Raw genomic sequence first — 22,917 nt, forward strand, 5'->3', positions numbered from 1 at the left:
TTAAACTATTACTTGTTTTTTTCACAAATACTTACAAATACTTTCGGTCACCAGCCTTTTAGTGCTGGAAGTGAAGTACAGTAAACACTCAAGAAAAGATACACAAATAAATAAGTTTGATTTTTAATAATTCTTCGGTAGCTCTTCAGATTGTGTTGCGAGTCGACTGCACGTTTCATGACTTTAAGTTGATAATAATTACAGAAATTTTGAAGTGACGCCGCATCTGCTGCTGCTGCTGCTGCTGCTGCTGCGCTACGACGAGCCCGATGCGTTCGACCAGAGTCTCCAGAAACCGATACAAGGTAGGAAGATGCCTCACTCACTGCTCAAGAGAAAGTTTCAAAGGAACAGACAACCAGACTTAAACCTTACAACACCATAATACATACACTTCGGTATGCCGGGACAAAGATTTTTTTTTTTTTTTTTTGCGGTCTGTAGTCAGCTGGTTTCGGTCTGTTGTCAGCTGGTTTCGGTCTGTTGTCAGTTGGTTTCGGTCCTTTGTCAGCTGGTTTCGGTCCTTTGTCAGTTGGTCTCTGTCTGTAGTCAGCTGGTTTCGGTCCGTTGTCAGCTGGTTTCAGTCCTTTGTCAGTTGGTCTCTGTCTGTAGTCAGCTGGTTTCGGTCTGTTGTCAGCTGGTTTCAGTCCTTTGTCAGTTGGTCTCTGTCAGTAGTCAGCTGGTTTCGGTCTGTTGTCAGCTGGTTTCGGTCCGTTGTCAGCTGGTTTCTGTCTGTTGTCAGCTGGTTTCGGTCCGTTGTCAGCTGGTTTCAGTCCTTTGTCAGTTGGTCTCTGTCTGTAGTCAGCTGGTTTCGGTCTGTTGTCAGCTGGTTTCGGTCTAACCCTAACCAGCTGATAACAGACCGAAACCAGCTGACAAAAGACCGAAACCAGCTGACTACAGACCGAAACCAGCTGACAACAGACCAAAACCAGCTGACTATAGACCGAAACCAGCTGACAACAGACCGAAACCAGCTGATAACAGACCGAAACCAGCTGACAACAGACTGAAACCAGCTGACAACAGACCTGAACCAGCTGACTATAGACCGAAACCAGCTGACTATAGACCGAAACCAGCTGACAACAGACCTGAACCAGCTGACTATAGACCGAAACCAGCTGACTATAGACAGAAACCAGCTGACAACAGACAGAAACCAACTGACAACAGACCAAAACCAGCTGACTATAGACCGAAACCAACTGACAACAGACTGAAACCAGCTGACAACAGACCGAAACCAGCTGACAACAGACCGAAACCAGCTGACAACAGACCGAAACCAGCTGACAACAGGCCGAAACCAGCTGACAACAGACCGAAACCAGCTGACAACAGACTGAAACCAACTGACAACAGACAGAAACCAACTGACAACAGACTGAAACCAACTGGCCACAGACTGAAACCAACTGACAACAGACAGAAACCAACTGACAACAGACTGAAACCAACTGACAACAGACTGAAACCAACTGACAACAGACTGAAACCAACTGGCCACAGACTGAAACCAACTGGCCACAGACAGAAACCAACTGACAACAGACTGAAACCAACTGACAACAGACTGAAACCAGCTGACAACAGACTGAAACCAGCTGACTATAGACAGAAACCAAATGGCAACAGACAGAAACCAACTGACAACAGACTGAAACCAGCTGACTATAGACTGAAACCAAATGGCAACAGACTGAAACCAACTGACAACAGACAGAAACCAACTGACAACAGACTGAAACCAGCTGACTATAGACAGAAACCAAATGGCAACAGACTGAAACCAACTGACAACAGACTGAAACCAGCTGACTATAGACTGAAACCAAATGGCAACAGACTGAAACCAACTGACAACAGACTGAAACCAGCTGACTATAGACAGAAACCAAATGGCAACAGACTGAAACCAACTGGCCACAGACAGAAACCAACTGACAACAGACTGAAACCAGCTGACTATAGACAGAAACCAAATGGCAACAGACTGAAACCAACTGGCCACAGACAGAAACCAACTGACAACAGACTGAAACCAAATGACAACAGACAGAAACCAACTGACAACAGACTGAAACCAGCTGACTATAGACTGAAACCAAATGGCAACAGACTGAAACCAACTGACAACAGACTGAAACCAGCTGACTATAGACAGAAACCAGCTGACAACAGACAGAAACCAAATGGCAACAGACTGAAACCAACTGACAACAGACTGAAACCAGCTGACTATAGACAGAAACCAAATGGCAACAGACTGAAACCAACTGGCCACAGACAGAAACCAACTGACAACAGACTGAAACCAAATGACAACAGACAGAAACCAACTGACAACAGACTGAAACCAGCTGACTATAGACTGAAACCAAATGGCAACAGACAGAAACCAACTGACAACAGACTGAAACCAGCTGACTATAGACTGAAACCAAATGGCAACAGACTGAAACCAACTGACAACAGACTGAAACCAAGTGTCCCTTGGAAACACTTCTGTTATGTTGTGGAGTTTACAGCGCGTTTTTCTTAATGTGTTATGTTGTGGAGTTTGCAGCGCATTTTTCTCAATGTGTTGTGTTGTGGCATTTGCAGCACGTTTTTCTTAATGTGTTGTGTTGTGCAGTTTGCAGAGCGTTTTTCCTTAATGTGTTGTGTTGTGACATTTGCAGCGCGTTTTTCCTTAATGTGTTGTGTTGTGACATTTGCAGCGCGTTTTTCCTTAAAGTGTGTGTTGTGGAGTTTGCAGCGTCCTGGCCCCTCACTGCCACCGTACATTCGTGTCAGTAATGGCTCCAAATCGACCTGTCGGATATGAATTATGTTTTCCTTTTTTTTATGTGTTCTTTTTGTAAACGTGAGAAACGTTTTATCATGTACTCTGCTACGGCCTGTAATGCTGCGCTGATTATCACCTCCTTTTTAAACTATTAAATTCAGATGCAGTGACAGTCCCTGCAACTTATAAGTTTAAACTCGTTTTTATGAAAATGCGTTGTAACGCACGTTACTTAGAAACGGATAAAATATTACTGAAATTGTATTTGTAATGAGTTATATTACCTCGTTACAGCAAATAGTAATACATTTTGTTACTATTGTAACGCTTTACTCCCAAAACTGTACATGCATAGTGCAGTTTGTTGAGAATTAAAGCTAATGCTACCCTGTCCCCTCTGAATTGATCATGAAAATGGGGAGCATACATCAGTCCGACTGCCCAAAAGTCCGACCGCTCATTTCTCCGACTACCCATTCTACAGTGTTAAGGTTAGGTTCAGGGTAAGGTTAAGGGTTAGGGCTATTTAAGTCGGAGAAGTGGGAGGTCGGACTAATGGACGCAAAAATAAAGAAATGTATGGTCGGAGAAATGGGTAGTCGGACAGACGTCATGCGCCCCATGAAAATGTTGAATTCCCTTCAGAGACTGATAATTGCCAGACATTTTGAGCTAATGATGACCAATGACATCACTTTCACTGAATAACTCTCAGATGTGTGTGTGACCTCCTGTAGGTGCACATCAAACAACAGCTCCTTCGTAGTGTTCTGTAAAACTCTCCCTGGGATAAGTAACGATTGGAAAATTACTCTTGAGTCGGCAAAACTGATTATTAGTTGCTATGCAACACCATTTGAAATGCCTACCGGGAGCTGAGCACATCATGGCCTTGGCCTCTTTCCAAACAACAAATTAAAGGCTTTGCCAATTTCTGGCATTGGGTGTTTTCAGGAAAGAGCTGTAAAACAGCCAACACCACACTTATTGCCTGTCTGTGATAAAAATGAATCCCCGTGGCAGCTGATACCGATGGTCCAAGCTCACAAACACTTTGGGGGTGTGGGCACGGCCCTGAGGAGTTATTTTAAAGTGAACATCACAGTCTCAAACAGTAAACTTCATGTGTCAACCTGTGAGGGTGTAGTTACAGTACTTCCTTACCTTAGCTAGCTAAATGATAATGTCAGTGTGTGAATATAATTCTCACAATGTTACACCAACATGTTGATGTTAAACAGGTGTGCTTTACTGTGTTCTTTACCTCAGTCATGAAACCATACTAACCATAGTTAGTAACTATTTGGTCAAACCCAAAACTTTGAAGAGGTTAAAATCTGATATATTAAGAATTTAAAGGATCACCAATTTTAAAATTTAATTTCTTAAAGTTATAGTTGGTAATCCTGTTCAGATACACGTTTTGATATACTGGGTGAAATGGTCCTTCTATCCTGAGAGTAGTCTCGCTCGCCAGATCCTCCTCCAGAGAAGAAGGCCCGGCTGGCCTATGATTCTGCGATTGGAGAAAAAAACGCTCCAGCCGTTAGGAATTCTTTCAACCAGTCACAATCATTGTGGTCGGTGCCAAAGCAACGGTGCACTTGCAAAATATTGCCGGTTGGAAACTGGATTTGGGTCCGCGGTTTATCGACGGTCGGCAACCGCTGACAGATATTTCTTCTTCTGTTCAGTTCATGACACGGATGTATAATAGATCCATGGTTCGGTTCCTACAGTATTGTTGTTTGTTGATGTTTCCCTTTACCGGGCGGGCGGACTGCGAAAACTGCAACACGGAGGCGGGACTTCTGCCGGGTGGCTCGTTCCGGCTAATTAGAGGCTAATCGCAGCAACACACTTCCGTCAGGTCAGACTATCCTGAGAGCAATCAATACATTATGTATTCAGAAAAAGGAATCAAAATAATCAGACCGCTGTGGCAGCAGCAGGACCGACAAAACTCTGACCAATCAGATGCCTTCATGTCTAGTTCTGTCTACACCCAATCAAGCTGCCACACTCCAGTCTGGTGGGTGGCAGTGTAGCTCTGGTAATGCGCATTAGGTGTCTTTACCTAGCCTCGCGTCACCAGGCACTTCAGAGAGGAGAAGAGCGTCTGTTAACTCTGAATTTTGTCTGCATTCTGGTTCCCGTCTTCTAGCGGATCCGGAAATCACCAAATTCACCAAAGTAAAAGTGTTAACCAACATAAAACTTATAAAATAGACATTAACTTGTAATACAATAAAAGCAAAAGGTTAACTCAATGGCTCGGGAACTTTCTTTTAAATTATATTCCTTAAATTAAAGAGTTTCACCTCATTTTATTAGCTTGGTGCTTTTAATTTGACGGAAAGGCCTGTCTCACTCGCCCTGGATCCGGTTGCTTACCAAAACAGCGAGTCAACAGCCCCAGACATGTCTGTGGAAATGTGAAGGCATGGCTTCAGAGAGAAGTCTGAGGAAAGGGGCTGGGACTTTTGACTTGGGTATTTTCCAAATGTAGCCTGCTAGTAGGCTACTATTTTTCTAAAATCTCCAACCCTACCTTTAAAGGGACAATGATGAGTTTTGGAAAGTGAAGTGTTTTCATACTACATTTACCATGAGCCTCCGCACGCACGGTGAAATTCTTGGACCGGCGCAAGACGGACGTCTTGCCAAGAATGTTTTCATTCATTAACAATGAAAGTCAGAGGTTTGAAGACGATCAGGTACCGTTGTAGTTCCGACCATAAACGGCGATTTGGCGGCGTTAGTAAAGGAGGAAGGAAAGGAAACGCTGGTCGGCTCGCCCAGCATTTCCACCATTAATTAAAATAACAAAATAACGATAGAGACAAAACGATATATTGATCGAAAATGGACCCATTAACAAGTGCGGGTAACGTAGATTCATCCACATTAACGTGAGACGTTTTTATAACCAAATAGAAACTCCTCGTTGTCCCTTTAAATTTTAATTCATGTTTGTATTAAATTATATCGCTATACTACTTTTATGGATCATTTGTTGAGATATTTACCCAAAAACCACAAAGCCATGATCACAAGGTGATTGTCACATTGCTGTATTACACAAGAGGTTATCATACTCTGAGCAGTGCCACAGTAAGCAGCTGTCAGAAAGTGACAAGATGGGTCGGGGTTAACTGGTTGTCTTGGTTACCTCAGTATAAGAAAAGATGTGACAGACACAGTTAACAATGGTGTTGCTTTCCACCACCGGAGACGGCTGTTAGTGAGGGGGAATTAAGTCTGATAGTGATACTGAACTCAAACATTACTTCTAGACCAGTATGTAAAAAAAAATGTTAAAGCTGGTTATGTAACAAACCTTCGAAATAGTTCATTTGAAGCTGCCTTTTCCCCCCAAACCCAGCAGAGAAATCCTGCCTCACATCATCAGGGTCATTTCCTTCATAATGAATAGCAAGTTATCACTGTGTAAGATAAGAGCACCAGCAGCTGTATTCTGAGCATGTCACTGGATTATGAGCCACTGCTGTCACTCAGACTGTCTACACCTGTCTGTCTGTCCCCTCACAGGCATCCTGTCTGTCTCTCATTGACACTTCGGCACAACAACTTCTCGACACCTCGCAAAGTGGCCGTCGGTGCTGTCACGGAGCCGCGCGTATCAGCCAAGTATAATGCCGGTTGGAGTGTCACAGCTACAGAGACAAGTCGTGGAGTGACTTAGCAGTATGTGATGAGTTTGAAGAGGATCTCAGCTGAGAATGAAAAGCTGCACTGCAGTCATTTTCTGTAACATCACAGGAGGGCCTGAGTGACAGGCTTAAGTGTCAGACTACAAAGCTCCCACATGGAGACACTCTGAAAGGAATAAGATGGCAATTTTGTGTTGTGCCTTCTTCTTGTTTTATATATGATTTTATTGAGCACTTGTCATGCTGCATAGAAAATGGGAATGCATAAATGATGCAATGAACTGTAAAATTGCCTTTTGCTTGTTGGAATCTTTTTCACTGTTTATCCCATTCGCTCCAAATATAGCCCTTTAATTAATTATCTCTTTAATTTAAGCCATCAGACCTGATCTGTTAGAGTGCTGAGCACACAGTGAATAACAGTGAGTGCATGGAGCTCTCCTGCCATGACAGACTAATGAAGAGGCTTAATTACCTGTAAGTCAATACACTGTCATACATGTGAGCTGAAGTGTGGTCTGGTGTAGATGACTGTATTTTCATCTGAAAGTTACACTACTCTATTGTATGATCACTGATGTTCTGCTATTAGTGAATATAATAAGGCAGCAGTTCAGTCCATAGTGTCAGCTGTAACCTGGTGGTAGGTTAGTTCCCAGTGTTTGGGAGGAGTGATTTCGTGTCACATAACAACATCCACCAGAACCTCAGTTAACTGTCTAGAGCTGTTGCTAGGCAATGACTCAAGTGTCAAGTTTGCGAAACACAGCCTATTTGAAAACAGGATATGGCACTGATTTCAAAATAAAGCTTATGGTGTTTGTTCCATCCGTCTAACCCTAACCCAACATGAAGAAAATGCCTTGATGTGTTTCCATAACATGTAAGTTACATCTTAGTCGTCATAGCGAGCTGTTTCACATATTTCACTCAGAGTCTTTAAAATCTGCATATGAGGAAGTAAAACCTACTGTTTGCTGCTCCTGCTCTCAGAACACCTGCAACACACTGACAGTGATTTTCATGCCTCTTTATGTATCTATACCTTTTTTCGCTTTTTGTTGTTGTATTGTATTGTATTGTTATCTTATTTTTTCTTTATGAGATTATGTATTAAAATATCAGGCCATCCCATATTACACCTAGTTTTATCACCATACCACTGAACAACATTAAGAACTCATTTCACTGCATTCATAGATGTCTTATACAGAGTAAATTCATACAAAATAATAGCTTCAGTGTGTATTTGTAATAAAACATAGTGTAGCTACACTGTTGTTAATGCTGTAATATGTCAAGAACCTCTCTGCATGTAGGCCTGTGTCATTACATCTGTCATAGAATAGACTTACATGTATCTCAGGTGTCTGCTGCATTTTTCCACTGTTATTGTTCTGTTGGTCTTGTTGCAGGCAGTTTATAAAAGTGTCACAAGATGGAGCCATTTCCACAGATGAAATATGCTGCAAACCTCACGACACGTAGACAGTTCTTTTGAGATATCATTTAAACTACATATTCTAGTTTAGACTCAGTCTTAATGATCAATTTCTAGATGATGATTGTGAATTGTACTTTTTTAAAATTACACATCATAATCTTGTGTAGCCCAATTCATATGATAATGAATGAATGAATGAATTTATTTATTTACCTATTCTTTTTTATTTTTATTTTTCTAATTCAGTCACCGCTTTGTCTGCCTTTTTTCCGGAGGTATACAGCATTAAGTGGTAAATCCAGTTTTGTACAGGTGAAATGTGCCAATATGTATGAACTGGTTACAGACCGAGCAATTACAAACAGCAACTCAGTGATTTCACATTAAAGCACTGTGCTTTACCAGAACCAGGTTCAGAATCATCAACGGAGAGATCAACACAGCACAATCTCAAATGTCTTAACAACTGAAGGTTCAAACAGTCATCCAAGTCACACACACACACACACACACACACACACACACACACACACACACACACACACACACACACACACACACACACACACACACACACACACACACACACACACACACACACACACGTAAACCTTGTGCTGCTCTTTTAAATCCACTTGTTCTCGCGCCTTCTCCCTGCCTCCCTGCCGCTGTCAGAGAAAGCAGCTTGTATTGAGGCATTGTGTGTGAAGTGTGGAGGATCAGCAGCTCCCAGCAGCAGACAGAGCAGAGCAGAGCAGAGCAGAGCAGGACTCTCCTCCGGATGGATTACCTACACGCTCACCTCTCCCGGATGGTTTGGCGCATTCCCTCGTCACATCAGATTCCCGAGGAAACTGTTGCCTTCCCATGATTACATGATCATCTCACTATTACTGAGGACACTGATCGCTCATCATGCGAAGTGCACTGATTTGAGACCAGCTTCTTTGACTCCAGTCGCATCCCCACCGCTGCTGCTGCTGCTGCTGCTGCTGCTGGGTGGACGCGCGGCTGATCATCTGGAGAGGTTTCCTGCAACAATTTGTTGCAAACACTGCGAAGGGCGAAGTCATGGTGTCGGTGCCGCCACGGATTCTCATGGCACCGTGAGAACTTTGTCTCGTTTCCCCCGTATTTTGTTTTAGATGTTTGTCAGCGGGATCGTGCTTCTTTGGGGAATTATCCATCGTTTCCCTTTTCAATTATGTTCACTTTTGCTGCCTTCTGCTACATGCTGTCTCTGGTCCTCTGCGTGTCCCTGATCTTCTTTGCAATATGGCACGTAAGTACCTCAGATTGACATTGATCAGGTCTTTTTTCCCTGTATTGATTATGATTATGATACTGGCAGATCTCACATCACTGGGAATGTGTTTGCATACGGACGCGCAGGTGTGATACATAGATACATTCATTTCGCATGGACATTTTGACACAGTTCAACGCTGCGGGAACATTATTTTCCTATTTTCCTCCATATGACAGGTGCGCACCTGTATCTGCACGGTAGCAGCTCCATCACCCACCATGCATCCAGCGTTTGAATCACTTGGTGACAATTCTCTACTTTACGCGTTCATGCTGACCCAATTTTCATACCCAGAAAAGCTTGCACCCCTGTGCAGCATCCTAGATCAATTAACCACCCTTCCTTCCACATCAATTAGGAAATCTTGTAGAGTCTTATCTCCCCCTCTCTCATCTTCCTCTGCACCCTCTGCCTTTAATCAAGCCTCAGCTCAGCTACACACCAGTGCCAATATGACTGACTGCATTATGATATTTGAATAATCTAATTATTTGCTCCCAGAGCAACATCTCCATCAATGCAGGGCCTTATGTAAAGACAGATTTGGGTCAGGTCTTCCAGCCTATTGCCCCTAGGCTGCATTTGTTGTGTGGAAACAGAAAGAGATCTGGTGACTGATCCACTGGCAATTACAGTTAATAATCGTTCTGCCTGTCTATCACGCACTGTCCAATGTTAGAGTGCCGACACCGGTGACAGTTAGAACTGACTGATCACGCAAAAAAAAGCTGCAAAATAGAATAAACAAGAGCAGCTTTATGATGCTGACAAGGAAAAACACCTCCATCTGTCTTGATTCAGAGTACAGGCCCCAGAAACCTCAACACTTCCCTTCTCTATGCAATGGAGATTCAGCACCATTGGAAGGATCACAATGGAAGACTATTATTCTAGCTTCAGCAATAATCCACATCGCACCCAGGCTTTATTTTGCATTCTGCTTAACACGGCAGAAACAGTGGAGAACGCTTCCTTCACTGATTCCCATCCACGGTGACACACAAGACATGCAGGAATAATAGTAATAATAATAATAATAATAATCTGGTGGCTCCATACAGTGAGAAAACATAATTAGGAAGGAGGCTGTGAGGTGGGAATATGTGGAGCTGTGGAAGCGCACAGTGGAAGCCAAGGCTGCACATTAACACCAGACACCTGCCAAATGCTGGGGGAAAATTTTGGCCATAACTGTTTCACTTCTATTAGTCGTCTTTGGCAGGTGGCCAACTCTCAGTCTTTTTTTTCTTCAATTTCATCTGGTTTCAAAGAACCTCAGATAAAAACAGTGGCCACTGTGGTGGCAGGATTCAGGTTAGACCTCCACGCCCTAAGCAGCAGTGCACTGCTAAAAAAGAGCAAGTGTGTTGAGTCAAAGAACCCGGGGGTTAAATCAAACTATAAATAAAATGAGCCAGTGTTAATGAACATGAAAAGATAGAGGGTGCATAGAAGAAGGAAAAAAACAATGGAAATGAAATGAGTAATGAACTGCTCTGAGTCAAACACACACCAGTCCTATCTGAGGATAATATGTGAGCCTGAGCCTCTGAATCCCACAATGACAAATGGCCGCTCATAGATGAATCTCTGTCATTAAATTGCCCATAATCAATCAACCCATATGCTTCCCAGTCAATTACCTCATACAATACGTAGGTGTTATTTCTACTTTGGTGCTGATAAATCATCCATTCACTTGTTTGAAATTTCACTGAAAAATACTGCGTTCCTCTTTCTCTACCATCGTTTACACATCAAGCTGTTCTGTATAAAAAGGAAACAAAAGAGGACGACATAGATAGATAGATAGATAGATAGATAGATAGATAGATAGATAGATAGATAGATAGATAGATAGATAGATAGATAGATAGATAGATAACTTGATTTAATCCCCAAGGGGAAATTTAAAATGTCACAAGCAGCGGCACAAAACACAAAACACAAAAACAAAGTAGCTACCTAAAATGCATAAAAACATAATGTATAAAAACACAATAAATAAATAAATAAATGTCTGATATCTTTAGAATATATATTATTACATTAACATCACACCTCTCTGGTCAGACTCTTGACAAAGCATGAGCTTAATGTCTTAAGTAAGACAAGGTCGAGTATCAGGGAATCAACTCAGTGTTAATGTAAACGTTCATTAAAGTCACTGTATGATGCACTAACCCTTCATGATAATAACAGACATTAAAGGTCCAACATTTTACACTTATCCAGTGTTTTATTTAAAGCATTGATCCGTAAGAAAATTAATTAGTGGTTTTTAAATGTAGTTTTACATCTGCCTCTCTATGGAGCTCCAGTAACAACAGGTCAGTGAGCCAATCAGTGGAAAATGTTTCTGAGCATCACAAGGTTGCAGAAGTCCTGACAGCTCATTTCACAGCTCAGTTTTAGGCTTTTATGTGTGCATTGCTCTGTGGAATTTCATCTATTGTCTTTTGGATCAACACTTGAAATAAAACACTGTAAAACTGTAAAATATGGGACCTTTAAATACTCAGCCATGTTATTTAACCATGTTATCATTTCATTATGGATGTGATATGATGAATGTGATTATTTGAGATTCATTTCTTAAAGAGATATTTCAACATTTTGGCAATTTCACCTATTGCCATTATCCCTATAGTCTGCCCAGCAGCTGTGTCTTAAGTTTTGGTTACACATTGGCCTTGTAATATTCCATTATTATTTCATAGCGTGGTGAATGTGCGGGTCACAACTTGTCAACGAGAGTGTTTAAGAGTTGTTGGATTGTGTATTTAGTTTGATGAGGGAAATGTGGAAATACCGCGCGCCTCTGTCTCTCCCCCGCCAATCTCAAAACAACATGCACCGACAGTTAAAGGTAATGAACCTACTGCTATGACTATAGGAATTATGCCAATGGGCCAATTTGCCAAAATGTTAAATATCCCTTTAAGCTCAGAGTTGCACAGTATCTCCAGTTGGCCCTTTTTATTACATGGCAAGTTAAACTTTTTTCACTTCAGATATTCCATCGTTTCTTGTTTGGAAACCGAAGTAATTTTTTATTTATTAAATTTATTGGCTTTTCATGCCTTTATTTGATAGGACAGTCGAGAGAGACAGGAAATGGGGAGGCAGACACGCAGGATAGGACCGCTCGACACAGGAATGGGGCCACCCGCAGTTAGGACTATAGCCTCAACACATGGGGCGGGTGCTCTACCAACTGAGCTAAACACTGCCCCGTGAAGTAATTGTTTAAAATGAGGATTTTGGCAGCTCTTAATGACATATTTTTCTAGTCTCACTTATGTAATATATTAAAAGGAGACAGGTCACAGTATTCTCACATAATGACACTTTGAGTGTTTCACTTCCAACAAAGTGCAGCGATTGCCACAATCAATATGTTCGTCAAATAAAATACAACATTAAAGTCACCCATGGGAGTACTCACAAAAGCCATTTTAATTAACATACGGTACAAGGTGAACTGCGACCTCCCCCGAGCACTGAACGCTTCAGCGCTTCAATGGTCCCACTGCTTGAGTGATTCTCCTCCCTGTGTAACCACAGACCCTAATGTGTTCAGGAGCTGGGAGCGAGCCAGACGCTCTGTTGGTGTGAGCTGGGAAAACCCTGTAGTGCAGATATGATGTGGAGGCTCTCCGGGCAGCGAGGCAGGGGGTATAATGTCACACTGACATCATTTACACTCCCAGTTGGGGGTTTCCATTATGTGGTGGCAGTTTTGGTATTAAGTGGTTGGAAGGCATGGTGAAATATGGAGGCATATTTGGGTGCATGGAGCACAAAAGAAAGGCTGAGAAAACTGGACTGAATCCCCAGTACCCCAGACCACCAGGGTAAAGGTCCTCAGATTTACTGTCGTCTTTACTGTGTTTTCTAGTTTAAAACTAACTAACAAAAAACTGCAGTGTAGTTACAATTACAGGCACACGGCTTCTCAAATCCTTCACACTTTTGTACTTCATCACACTTGCCTTTTCTTTTGTGTTTAATCAACACAAGCCATCAGTCATAAACCTTATTAACATTTTATATAGACCTGACTGATTATTAAAAGTGAGAAGCATAGACTTTTGTCTGACGTCTTTTGGATCAACATTTCAAATAAATCACTGTAAAACTGTAAAATATGGGACCTTTAAATACTAAGCCATGTTATCCAACCATGTTATCAATTCATTATGGGTGTGATATGATGAATGTTATTTGCGACTGATAATCCAATGTTGAAATGGATTATCAACATTTTAATCTGTAATTAGCCAAGAGAAAGGACCTTCACAACCAGCTTCAAACTTATTGTCCACTGAATAGGCCATAAAAAAGAAAATTGTTTCAATGAAATAGAGTTATTCTCCTTATCCCAAAATATAGCTTGATGTCTCTCTCGTATATGTAGCCTGCGCTATAAACCTCAGACCTGAGAGGGCTGTATTGTTTTTTTTAGTTGTGTTACTGATGTCAGAAAACAGTACAGTAAACAATCCTGGTAAAAAAAAATGATATGGTTTTGAGCTTTGGTTTCAACAACAAAGATGCTGGCAGATCCAAATCTCTTTGATGCAGGTGTGTTGGAAACATCTCACTTCTGCAAAGCACAAGTGCCTGTACACTGCTATAGCATCACCCTCTCCATTCCACCTGCCTTCCACTTTAAATTACCACAAACACTAGTTTGATTATCACCAGGGCAACACAACACGATAGCATGTCATGCATTTGCTTTAGGGCTGATTTGGAGATCAGCAGCTCAGCTATGGCATTGTGCTCAGTGTTGTTTCACTGCTGGGTGTGACTTTGCATTGCTCTGTGATTTTGACAAGTACAGGGCCATCACAGGTTTTAAAGGTGTCGTGTGAATACCGCACAATCATGACACTCCCTCAGCAGTTACTGTCTCTGTGGCACTTTGGTGATGGAGCAAAACCAGATGTTTTTGGGGGAGGCAGGGTTTCTATGTGGAGGAATGAGAGAGAAAAGACTCTGGGGGAATACATTGGGAAGAAAGAGTGTTTTCCTTTGATGAAATTTGGAGGGTTTGACTTTCAAAAGACAGACAGTTGACTTTGTGTGTGAAGGAGAGGGTGAAAAGTGAGAGCGATGTTTAGCCAAACATGGTTTGTGCTACTTTCATTAGCCTGCCAGAGGCCTAACCCTGGTCCTATGATCTGTAATGCCTCAGACATCTATTGCTTGGGTCTTGTGGGGAAAGGCAAAGGGAAGGGACAGAGAAAGTCACAGGGAGATAGATGGAATGGGGATGAGGCAGTGTGCCTTAGGAGAGATGAATGACAGGAGCTGCAGGAGTGATAGGTTGATGGAGTAGAAAAGAGGGGAAAGGCCAGAGAGACTGGATTTCCCTTACTGGGAGTTGAGACCAGGGCATACTGGACTAGAGCAGAATACAAAGTGATAGTCAGATAATGAAAAAGATGATAAAGGCAGAAATTCACAAAATAAAATATGAACCCAGAAACAGAAATGAAGTTCAGACAGGAGAGCAGACTACAGCAGGTAGTACACCGTCTTCATGTGGATTATTCATGTCTTAATAACAGTAATGAAATAAAGATGTGGCACAATCAGCTTTATGTACTTAAGGTTCTTGTTACGACTGTCTACCGTCTGTGCCTGAAATAATTTCCTCATTCAATATTTACCAAACTCTATATTGAATTTAGTATAGAGGATAAGATGTGCCAGATGGCAAAATATAAATAAAGAAATATAACCATTTATTTAATTGCCTGGCTGAACTGTATTTAACACAATGTAGCAGTTCACACATGTAGCAGACATCCAGACATCACTTAATAAGCTTTAAGTTAGAAATTAGTTAATAGTAACAGTGCATGATTTTGATTAATTCTGTAATTCTGGTTAAACTGAGACTGAGTAGTCGTGGTTGGTTTGTGTTATGTTAATCATATTTTAATGAAGTTGGCTGGAGCCAGAAACAAGTTTGATTTTCTCAGTGATTAAACATTAAATGAAAAAAAATAAGAAGAAGAAGAAAAAAAGAAACAGCAAGTCTCAAACTTCTGCACTTGAGAAACATGGTAATTCAGGGGAAGTATCAAGCCAACAATGAAGTCCAAATTAGCTGGCCATTCTTTTAACCACTTGCAAGAGATAGAAGTGAGCACATTTTAAATGTTTGTTATAATCCCTCACAACATCTGGGCAACATAACCCAATGTTGTTACTGAACTAGAATTAAAATAGGACACAAGGTTTATGACAGTAACACAGAGCGTATGCAATCTTTGCTTCATCATAACTTGATGATAATAACAAGGCAGGTGGGGATAATGTGGGGAAAACAGGGATAACATTGACTGAAGGACAAAAGTTTCATGTATTTAAGAAGACTATACATTATGCAAGAGGAATGTGCTTGAAGTTGGTCGACATGGTAATAATCCAGCGATTACTGTATTTAGCATGCAGAGCCACACTGGTTTTGTATGTACAAACAAGGAAGCAGCTCGTGCTCAAGGTGCCCTAGTAAGACATCAGGGGAAAGAAATGCATAGGTGATGCAGCTGATTGTAATTCCAATGAGCAGACAGTCAACGGGGGTTTTCTGGCAGCAGGCCCTGGAAGCTAATGCTGGTGGCGTTCAGTATATAGCTAGGTTGGTTCAGCATCGATCCATGTGTTCATTAACCCCTGCTGGCTCCCCATCCATCATTCTTACCTCACTGTTCCTATTGTTCCACTGCACAGTGCACACACCGGGGGATTTTCTGGGTGATTCCTGTCGTCCCTCCTTTTCTCCCCGGGTTTACACATCACCTGCAACAGGACTGGCTTTTCACATTTAAATAATAAAAAAGTGCAGTTTTACTGTAACAGCCTAATGACAATTCTACAGGAACAAAAGGTCACTACATTCACTTCTGACATCAGACAAACAGTTTTTCCAGTGTTTTATTCATACGTACGTGTTGCTTGGGAAATTTCCTTTGGCCAAGTTGTGTGACAGATCTGCATTTTTCTTCCATGTTAAAATAATTGTGTCATTTAACATGCACAGTAGTGGATAACAGTCACTAGAGAGACTTTAAACATCATAAGCTTTTCACTTGCAAATGTGAGTGCATTGTGATTTGCCACATTTCACAGATTACTGCTGGAGTGTTATGTAGCAGAGGCACTCAGCAGTATAGCTCAGTACTGCTCAGGCAAATAGAAAGAAGATAATTAGCAGCTGTGCTAACTGTGAGTGAGATGCAGCATATATAGTAGGAACTTAACATCAGTAACTGTCAGAGGTTGTTGTGGTGAACATTATTTTTAAGTGTTACTTAGTTTTGTCTTGATTATTGATGGAAAAGAAGATTGCATAACGGTATCTTTTACATCCACCTTTGGTACCCTACACATTGATCTCTATGTGGGCTGAGTTAAACTCTCGTCAGAACTCTCAGCACATTTGGCAGTGCAATTAACACTGACATAATATCACCTTAGTTTATAAAGCTAAACTGTTTATAACAGGCTTCTGCTTAGATAATTTTTGGAGGATTCATTACTGATAAGTAGTTATAAACATATTAAAATGTCAACATTTAAACTGAATGGCCAATAATCCAGTTTGTTCTCATGCTCTCAGTGTTATTATGCAACACACCAGGTGGCTGTGCTCATGACTTCCATGGACTTCCAGTTTTTATATGCTTCAAGGATGAACCTTTACAATATTGTCTCATTAACAAGCTCTAAGGTTACAGAAGGAAATGTTGCTACAAGCAATGTTTCCACGGCAATCCAACTCTTTCCATTGATTTTAGGACAAACATCAATATTGTCCTGCAGTGATAAAGTCACTGCAGCATCATTGCTCTGGCCCCTCAGAAGGTGTGGTCATACCAGACTGTCCAATGTAAACAAATGTAGCCCTCTTGTTTCACTATTGTTTTATGCTTAGGCCCTGATTCATTAAAGAGTAACTAAACCCCTCAGTTTTGGTTGACGTGCTCTAAGCTGGAAATTCAAAAATTGCCTGAAGCAAGCCCGGTCCGTAAACAACTGTAGCTTTATGTTTTGAATGTGCTTAGGTGATCCATCTGTCAACCTTTGTTATTCCTGCTCATCATTCACCGTTGGTGCCAATCCTGTCCTGACAACTGATTCATGTTAAGTGAGTGGCGAATTATTTAGAAGGAAGAGCTATTTGTTCCCTTTGATCCTGTGTCAGTGATGGAAAGGGTTAACTGTGCCTACAGTGTCTACTCAGGGAAATGAGGGGAACTGCCTCCTCCGGCTGTGTCCCCCTGGCAAGGTGTTCAGCACAGACACAGCCACCAAACTGTTCAGCAGAGATACAGGCTAACACTGACAGGAGCATGGTAGTGATTCAAAACAAGCCAGCTCCGTGCACACGACCAGCCACTGACCTCTGGGAAGTCTACTCTACGGCAGACTGGAGGTTCAGTATTAAGTCACAGAGGAGGGAAATAGATCTTGAGGGGCAGAGAATGAGAAGCTAAATTCATTAAGTGTTGTTTTACAGGTTCAAACAAATATAAGGCAATAGCAAACTTTTCATTCTTCAGTCAGTGAAACAGGGGATCCTTCCTTAAATGAGAATCCTTGCATACGGATTTGTCTGAAAGGCATCCAAACCATGCAGTGCCAACCATTTCCACTGCCTCTCTGCTCTGCTAGCATTTCATTATAAAACCTGCAATTGCTAAAAAATTTAATCAGAATCAGGGAAGACCAACATAGGCTTCACATCAGACCCCTGATTCTTTGTTAGCAAGGTTCTGTATTTTACTCTTCGCCTGAGATAAGATGAAAATTTAATGCTCCCCATGGGGATGTCGGGCAGCCTGTGTTGTAAACTTTGCGTCATGCCTTGTGGTTAATACAGAAAATTGCATGAATTAAATTCAGCACTGCTCATTTCTCATTTGGCTGCATGCATAATAGACTTAGTGGTTGGCTGCGGCTTGGTTGTGTTGTTAATTGCACGTCAGAGGTTGGTGAAGAGTGGTTGTGCAGAAAATTAACCTATATTGAGTGGATTTTAAAATCCCAATGAATAATTGAGGCAAGTCTTTGAATAATTTAAGTGGACCTTGTTGTGTTTCACATTAGGGTGGAGGTTCCGCTGATTGCTGTTGTTGTTTTTAATCTTGTTACTTATATGAATTCTTTGAAGGCTGAATGGAGGGAAAAGTGTGTTTGGTTGGTTCCACTGACTGATATTTGGTGAAAGTGATTAACACATTTAGATGCATGGACTTAAACACAACAGATTAGGATACATCCATCTTTCTGATCTCTTCTTCTGCTTGCAGCCCAGTAGCAGCCACAGTCTGCATTGAAGCACGGAATTTGGCGCGCCAAGGGAAGGAGCAGAGGCTGCCAGTATGTTGGCTGTGTCTGCCAGCCAACCTTGACTTCAAAGCAGCCTGTTAAAGTGAACATCAAAATAGAACTGGATTTGCAAAAACAGAAAATCCATTGTCACTGCCATTGAGCTTCTGTGGGAATCACCCTCTGAGCACGTCACGTATTTTAGTTTTGGTCCTCTGGACTGCAGCTCCGAGGCAAATGTTACTTCTGATCAGTAGCTGAGTGGTCTGAGATCAAGGGGATGATATTCTGCTTTACAGTGGATTTTCCCTTAAAGGATAATATAGTTTCTTATCACAACACAGCTCTTTTCTTTAGTCAGTTAGTGCAGTTCATTTTTCTGTTAAACTTGTATGTGCCAAGTTTTTTGTTCCGAAAAAATGACGGTTTTGACGGACCAGGAAGAGGAGCTTCCGTTACAAACAAGCTTGAAATATAGACTTATTTCATTTTTTTTGGAACAGTTTCGCATTTCGGGGCTTCAATAAAAGACGGACATTACATACGAGCAGCATGGAGGTATTTGGATGTTTTTTGGTGTGTCTTTTTGTTACGAAGACAGTTGGTATCCATTTGCAACCGTTATATGGACATGCACTGCTATGCCGAGACCCCCTGTAACTCAGAGAAGCCACGGAGGACTCTGAAACTTCTCTCAGCCCTTAGTCGACATGAGGGTGAATGCAATTTGAATTTTGGGTGAACTATTCTTTTAAGGCAGTTGCCTGATTTTCAGGCTGTAGGCTTGGAGTACAGCCGTTGTCCCTTCCAGTGGAAAGGGGCTAACTGGAGTGTGTTGGTCATCTGATTAACATGCGGTAATAGGATTAGACTGGATATCACCAAGCAAAGGCAGATCCAGCTGGGACAAACCTGGACATGTTGGAGATATTAGGTACCTGGCCCAGCAGTGCTTCAGACTAGTGCCTCTAGAGGAGCTGGAGGATGTGGAGATCGAATTTTGGGGTGCCTCATGGATGGATGGATGGATGCTGTATGTAATCCGGATAAACAGTTTTAACCTTTCTTATCATCTATCCACTCATTGTTCATTGTTGACACAAACTTTATTTTGGTAGTGTTCCCACTACTAAGCAATTACTACTACTAATAAAAAAAACAACAGCCAAAAATGACAAGACCGTTTGTACTAAATGTAAATGATCCTTTACGCTTGACTTCCACTCAGAGCATCCAGAGCGTCACACAGGGATGTATAGGCAAAGTATCTCTGTTGTCTCTGTGGAAGAGTCTGTTCCCATGCATGAATACGTACAGTACAGTGCTTCCCTGTATGCACCATGGTGACTTGTGCGAGTGTGAGTGTGAGCGTGTATTCCCATTGCCCCACGAGGAACAGCCTGGGGGAAGCTAACACACTGTAACACAGTGAGGCAATGATCACTGTTAGGGTCCACTGGGAAATAACATGTAAAGAGCTGCCTGTTAGTGCGGGGGTGAGCCCAGGGAAATAACCCAGGATTGGCGCGAACCTCTGCCATCTCTCTGATGTTAATTCTCCACACTGACACGTTCTCATGTACACACACACACACACACACACACACACACACACACACACACACACACACACACACACACACACACACACACACACACACACACACACACACACATCACTTCTTCCTCTGTTTCTTGCTCACATCAGCCCACAACGTATGGATAATGTTGTACCACACAGACAGTGATCTAGTTTTTCCTACTCCTGCACACACACACACACACACACACACACACACACACACACACACACACACACACACACACACACACACACACACTGTCACATCTTACAGTTCCCCCATGGTACTAAGAGTAGCTCATATGCAGACACACTAACACATTATTAAACACATTTTTATTTCATTAATTTTCACATGAGGCCCAACTACTGTAGTAAAGCAAAAGCATCTGTCTGCAGTACAATGGCTTCCAGTGCAACTCATGTAGAGCGGTGGACAATGACAAAGTAGTACAATTACATGATGTATAAATACCTGAGTGTATATTTGTACTTAATTGAGTGTTGTTGGGTATTTTTTTTTTTTTTTTTTAGAAACATGTGACTCTACTTCACTCAAATATTGTCCTTTTGACTGCAATACATTTTAGTGAAGAACTTGTTCCTTTGAAGCAGAGCTTTTAGTCAGTTAAATATATATATTTTTTCCTCTATTTTGGAAAATGAAATACACCATATGCTGGAGAAAAATCAATCACAGCTAACTCCTACACTGCCAGTCATTATGTGCTTGCTGCGTTTTTGAACAGCTCAATTTAAACCTTGCAGTGTCCTAACAGTGGCTGCTTTAGAAAAGTTTTGCCAGAGCAACACAGCCTTGTTATATCACTACCTAAAAAACATTGCTTAAATGCAACATAATCTATAAAACATATCTCGTGTCAGACTTGACTTGGACTCGTGCTCAAAAGATTTCAGACTCAGCTAGGACTCGTGTTTTGGGACTCGTGAACAATCATTATTTTCTTGGCTTGTGCCTATCAGCAACCCAATCCTCCATCCTGACAGGTCGACAGACGATGTGTTTTTTTTTTTTTTGCCTTTATAAAACACACTGCTACAGCTGAGCATCACCACATGATCGGTGTTCAGATGGAGGTTAGATCTTCATACACTCAACTCCTTTTATACAGAGTGCAGCCAAACTCCAGGCTAAAGAGAGAGAAACAGCAGAGCTCCTCTGACAGCTCCGTCAGCTGTAAGTGAGTGACAGGTGACTGTCAACCAGCAGTTTTTTTTGTTAGTTTTTTTCCGTACAGGTGAGGCACATGTGATGTCCATTTGTTGTCTGACCTTCCTTCACGTGGACTGCTGCATTACTGGCAGACTCTGTAGGCTAAGTAGCCTACTCCTCATTTTCTCCTCCTTTTTTTTGCTGCGAAATATGACTGAAGGCACGTGTGGAAGTCTGCACGTGTCGACGCGCCCCCATGAGTTGAGGAGCTAATTCAAAAAAATAACAACCAGTTCTCTTCTCTCAGAAACATGTGGTTCCAGAACGGTTTTGCTACACATAAAAATGTTAGCTATACCATCCAAATCTTATTACCTACTATAATTAACAGCCTAATCATTTTCCATGTTGTTCATCTAAGGGTTTTCTGAATTCAACAAAGCAAAAACAAACAAACAAACAAACAAACAAACAAACAAACAAACAAACAAACAAACAGTCTTGATTCTTTCTTGACTCAGAATATAGTTTCCTGTAAAGGAAAGCTTGCATTGTGTGTTTTCTTATTGAATTGCAATAGCCTGTTTAAAGTGATCATATGATAAACACAACTAGTCAGTAGTGTATGCTAATAGATAAAGGAGTGATAATAATAGAGTAAATGCTTTGAATTTCTTAGATATAGCTGTGCAGTATTCTTAGCAGACTGGATTGCAGCAGATGATAGAAGGCTCATTACAACCAGAAGAGACAGGAGACTTATTTTCTAGAGACTTGACTTGGACTTGCAAAAAAAGACTTGTAAACATCTCTGAGATCTATACTTTAATGTGGAGCTGTATCATTTGTCCACCTCTTTTTGTGCAACTCTAATGGACCTGTTGCATAGTTTCTCTACTGGTCACCATTACCTGATCACTGTAATCACTGTAGCAACTTATGAAACAGACAGAGCTCCCACTGTAATGAACAATCAAAAGATGAAATAAAACAATTGCACACAATCACCTCGGGGTTAAGTTATACGAGTTCATCAAAACTTGTTTTATGTAATCAGTACAATTAACATCTACCAGACAAAACAACAGTGAGACGGGTTGAATATAACAGCCTCTGCAGTTGTCGAGCTGACCCAGATTGTACAACTTCTCAGTCCTCTCTATTGCCTCCTCTGGATTTGTGATGGTGGTGCTCCAATCAGGATCCTGAGCAACGAGGGGCAGCACCTCAGTAACAGGAAACAAGCTCAAGCAGGGGAATAGACGTTCTACTGAGCACACAACAAAATCCTACAGACTACAGCTGTAGCTGTAAGAATGCTGCATAGAGAGGAAACCAAAGTGTGGTTGTTGCCTTTAAGGTCTTCCATCAGGTAAACAAAAGAGCAAGACCTAATTTCTGACCTAATGACTGGCTTCATTTGGACAATTATATACTCAACAGCCTGTTAACACCCAGGTATCATCACATCAACACATTGGCTTACTGAATCTAAATTGTTCATTTTCTGTGTTCCACAATGTAACAGTGGGTGGGCAGCAGCAGCATCATATGTTAATGCTCTCTCACATGTAAATGCTGCGCCTCTGGGC

The 22,917-nt window shown here is 41.5% G+C and overlaps 1 protein-coding gene across 3 annotated transcripts in view; it reads left to right on the forward strand.

The window, feature by feature from the left end:
* The first annotated feature begins 8,688 nt into the window (after positions 1-8,688).
* cnih3 (cornichon family AMPA receptor auxiliary protein 3) overlaps positions 8,689-22,917 on the forward strand; it is an 84,276-nt gene continuing 70,047 nt past the window's right edge. Inside the window, exon 1 of one of the 3 annotated variants that reach the window (XM_085771008.1) lies at positions 8,689-9,191. In XM_085771008.1, coding sequence (XP_085627134.1) covers positions 9,114-9,191 — 78 coding nt within the window. In that variant the 5' untranslated portion in view covers positions 8,689-9,113. The remainder of the gene's footprint in view (positions 9,192-22,917) is intronic. The other 2 variants (XM_085771007.1, XR_015035232.1) reach the window with 2 other exon arrangements.

This window comes from Trachurus japonicus, chromosome 24, assembly GCF_045865225.1.
Source record: "Trachurus japonicus isolate A0001 chromosome 24, Traja_1.0".
Classification (NCBI taxonomy): domain Eukaryota; kingdom Metazoa; phylum Chordata; class Actinopteri; order Carangiformes; family Carangidae; genus Trachurus; species Trachurus japonicus.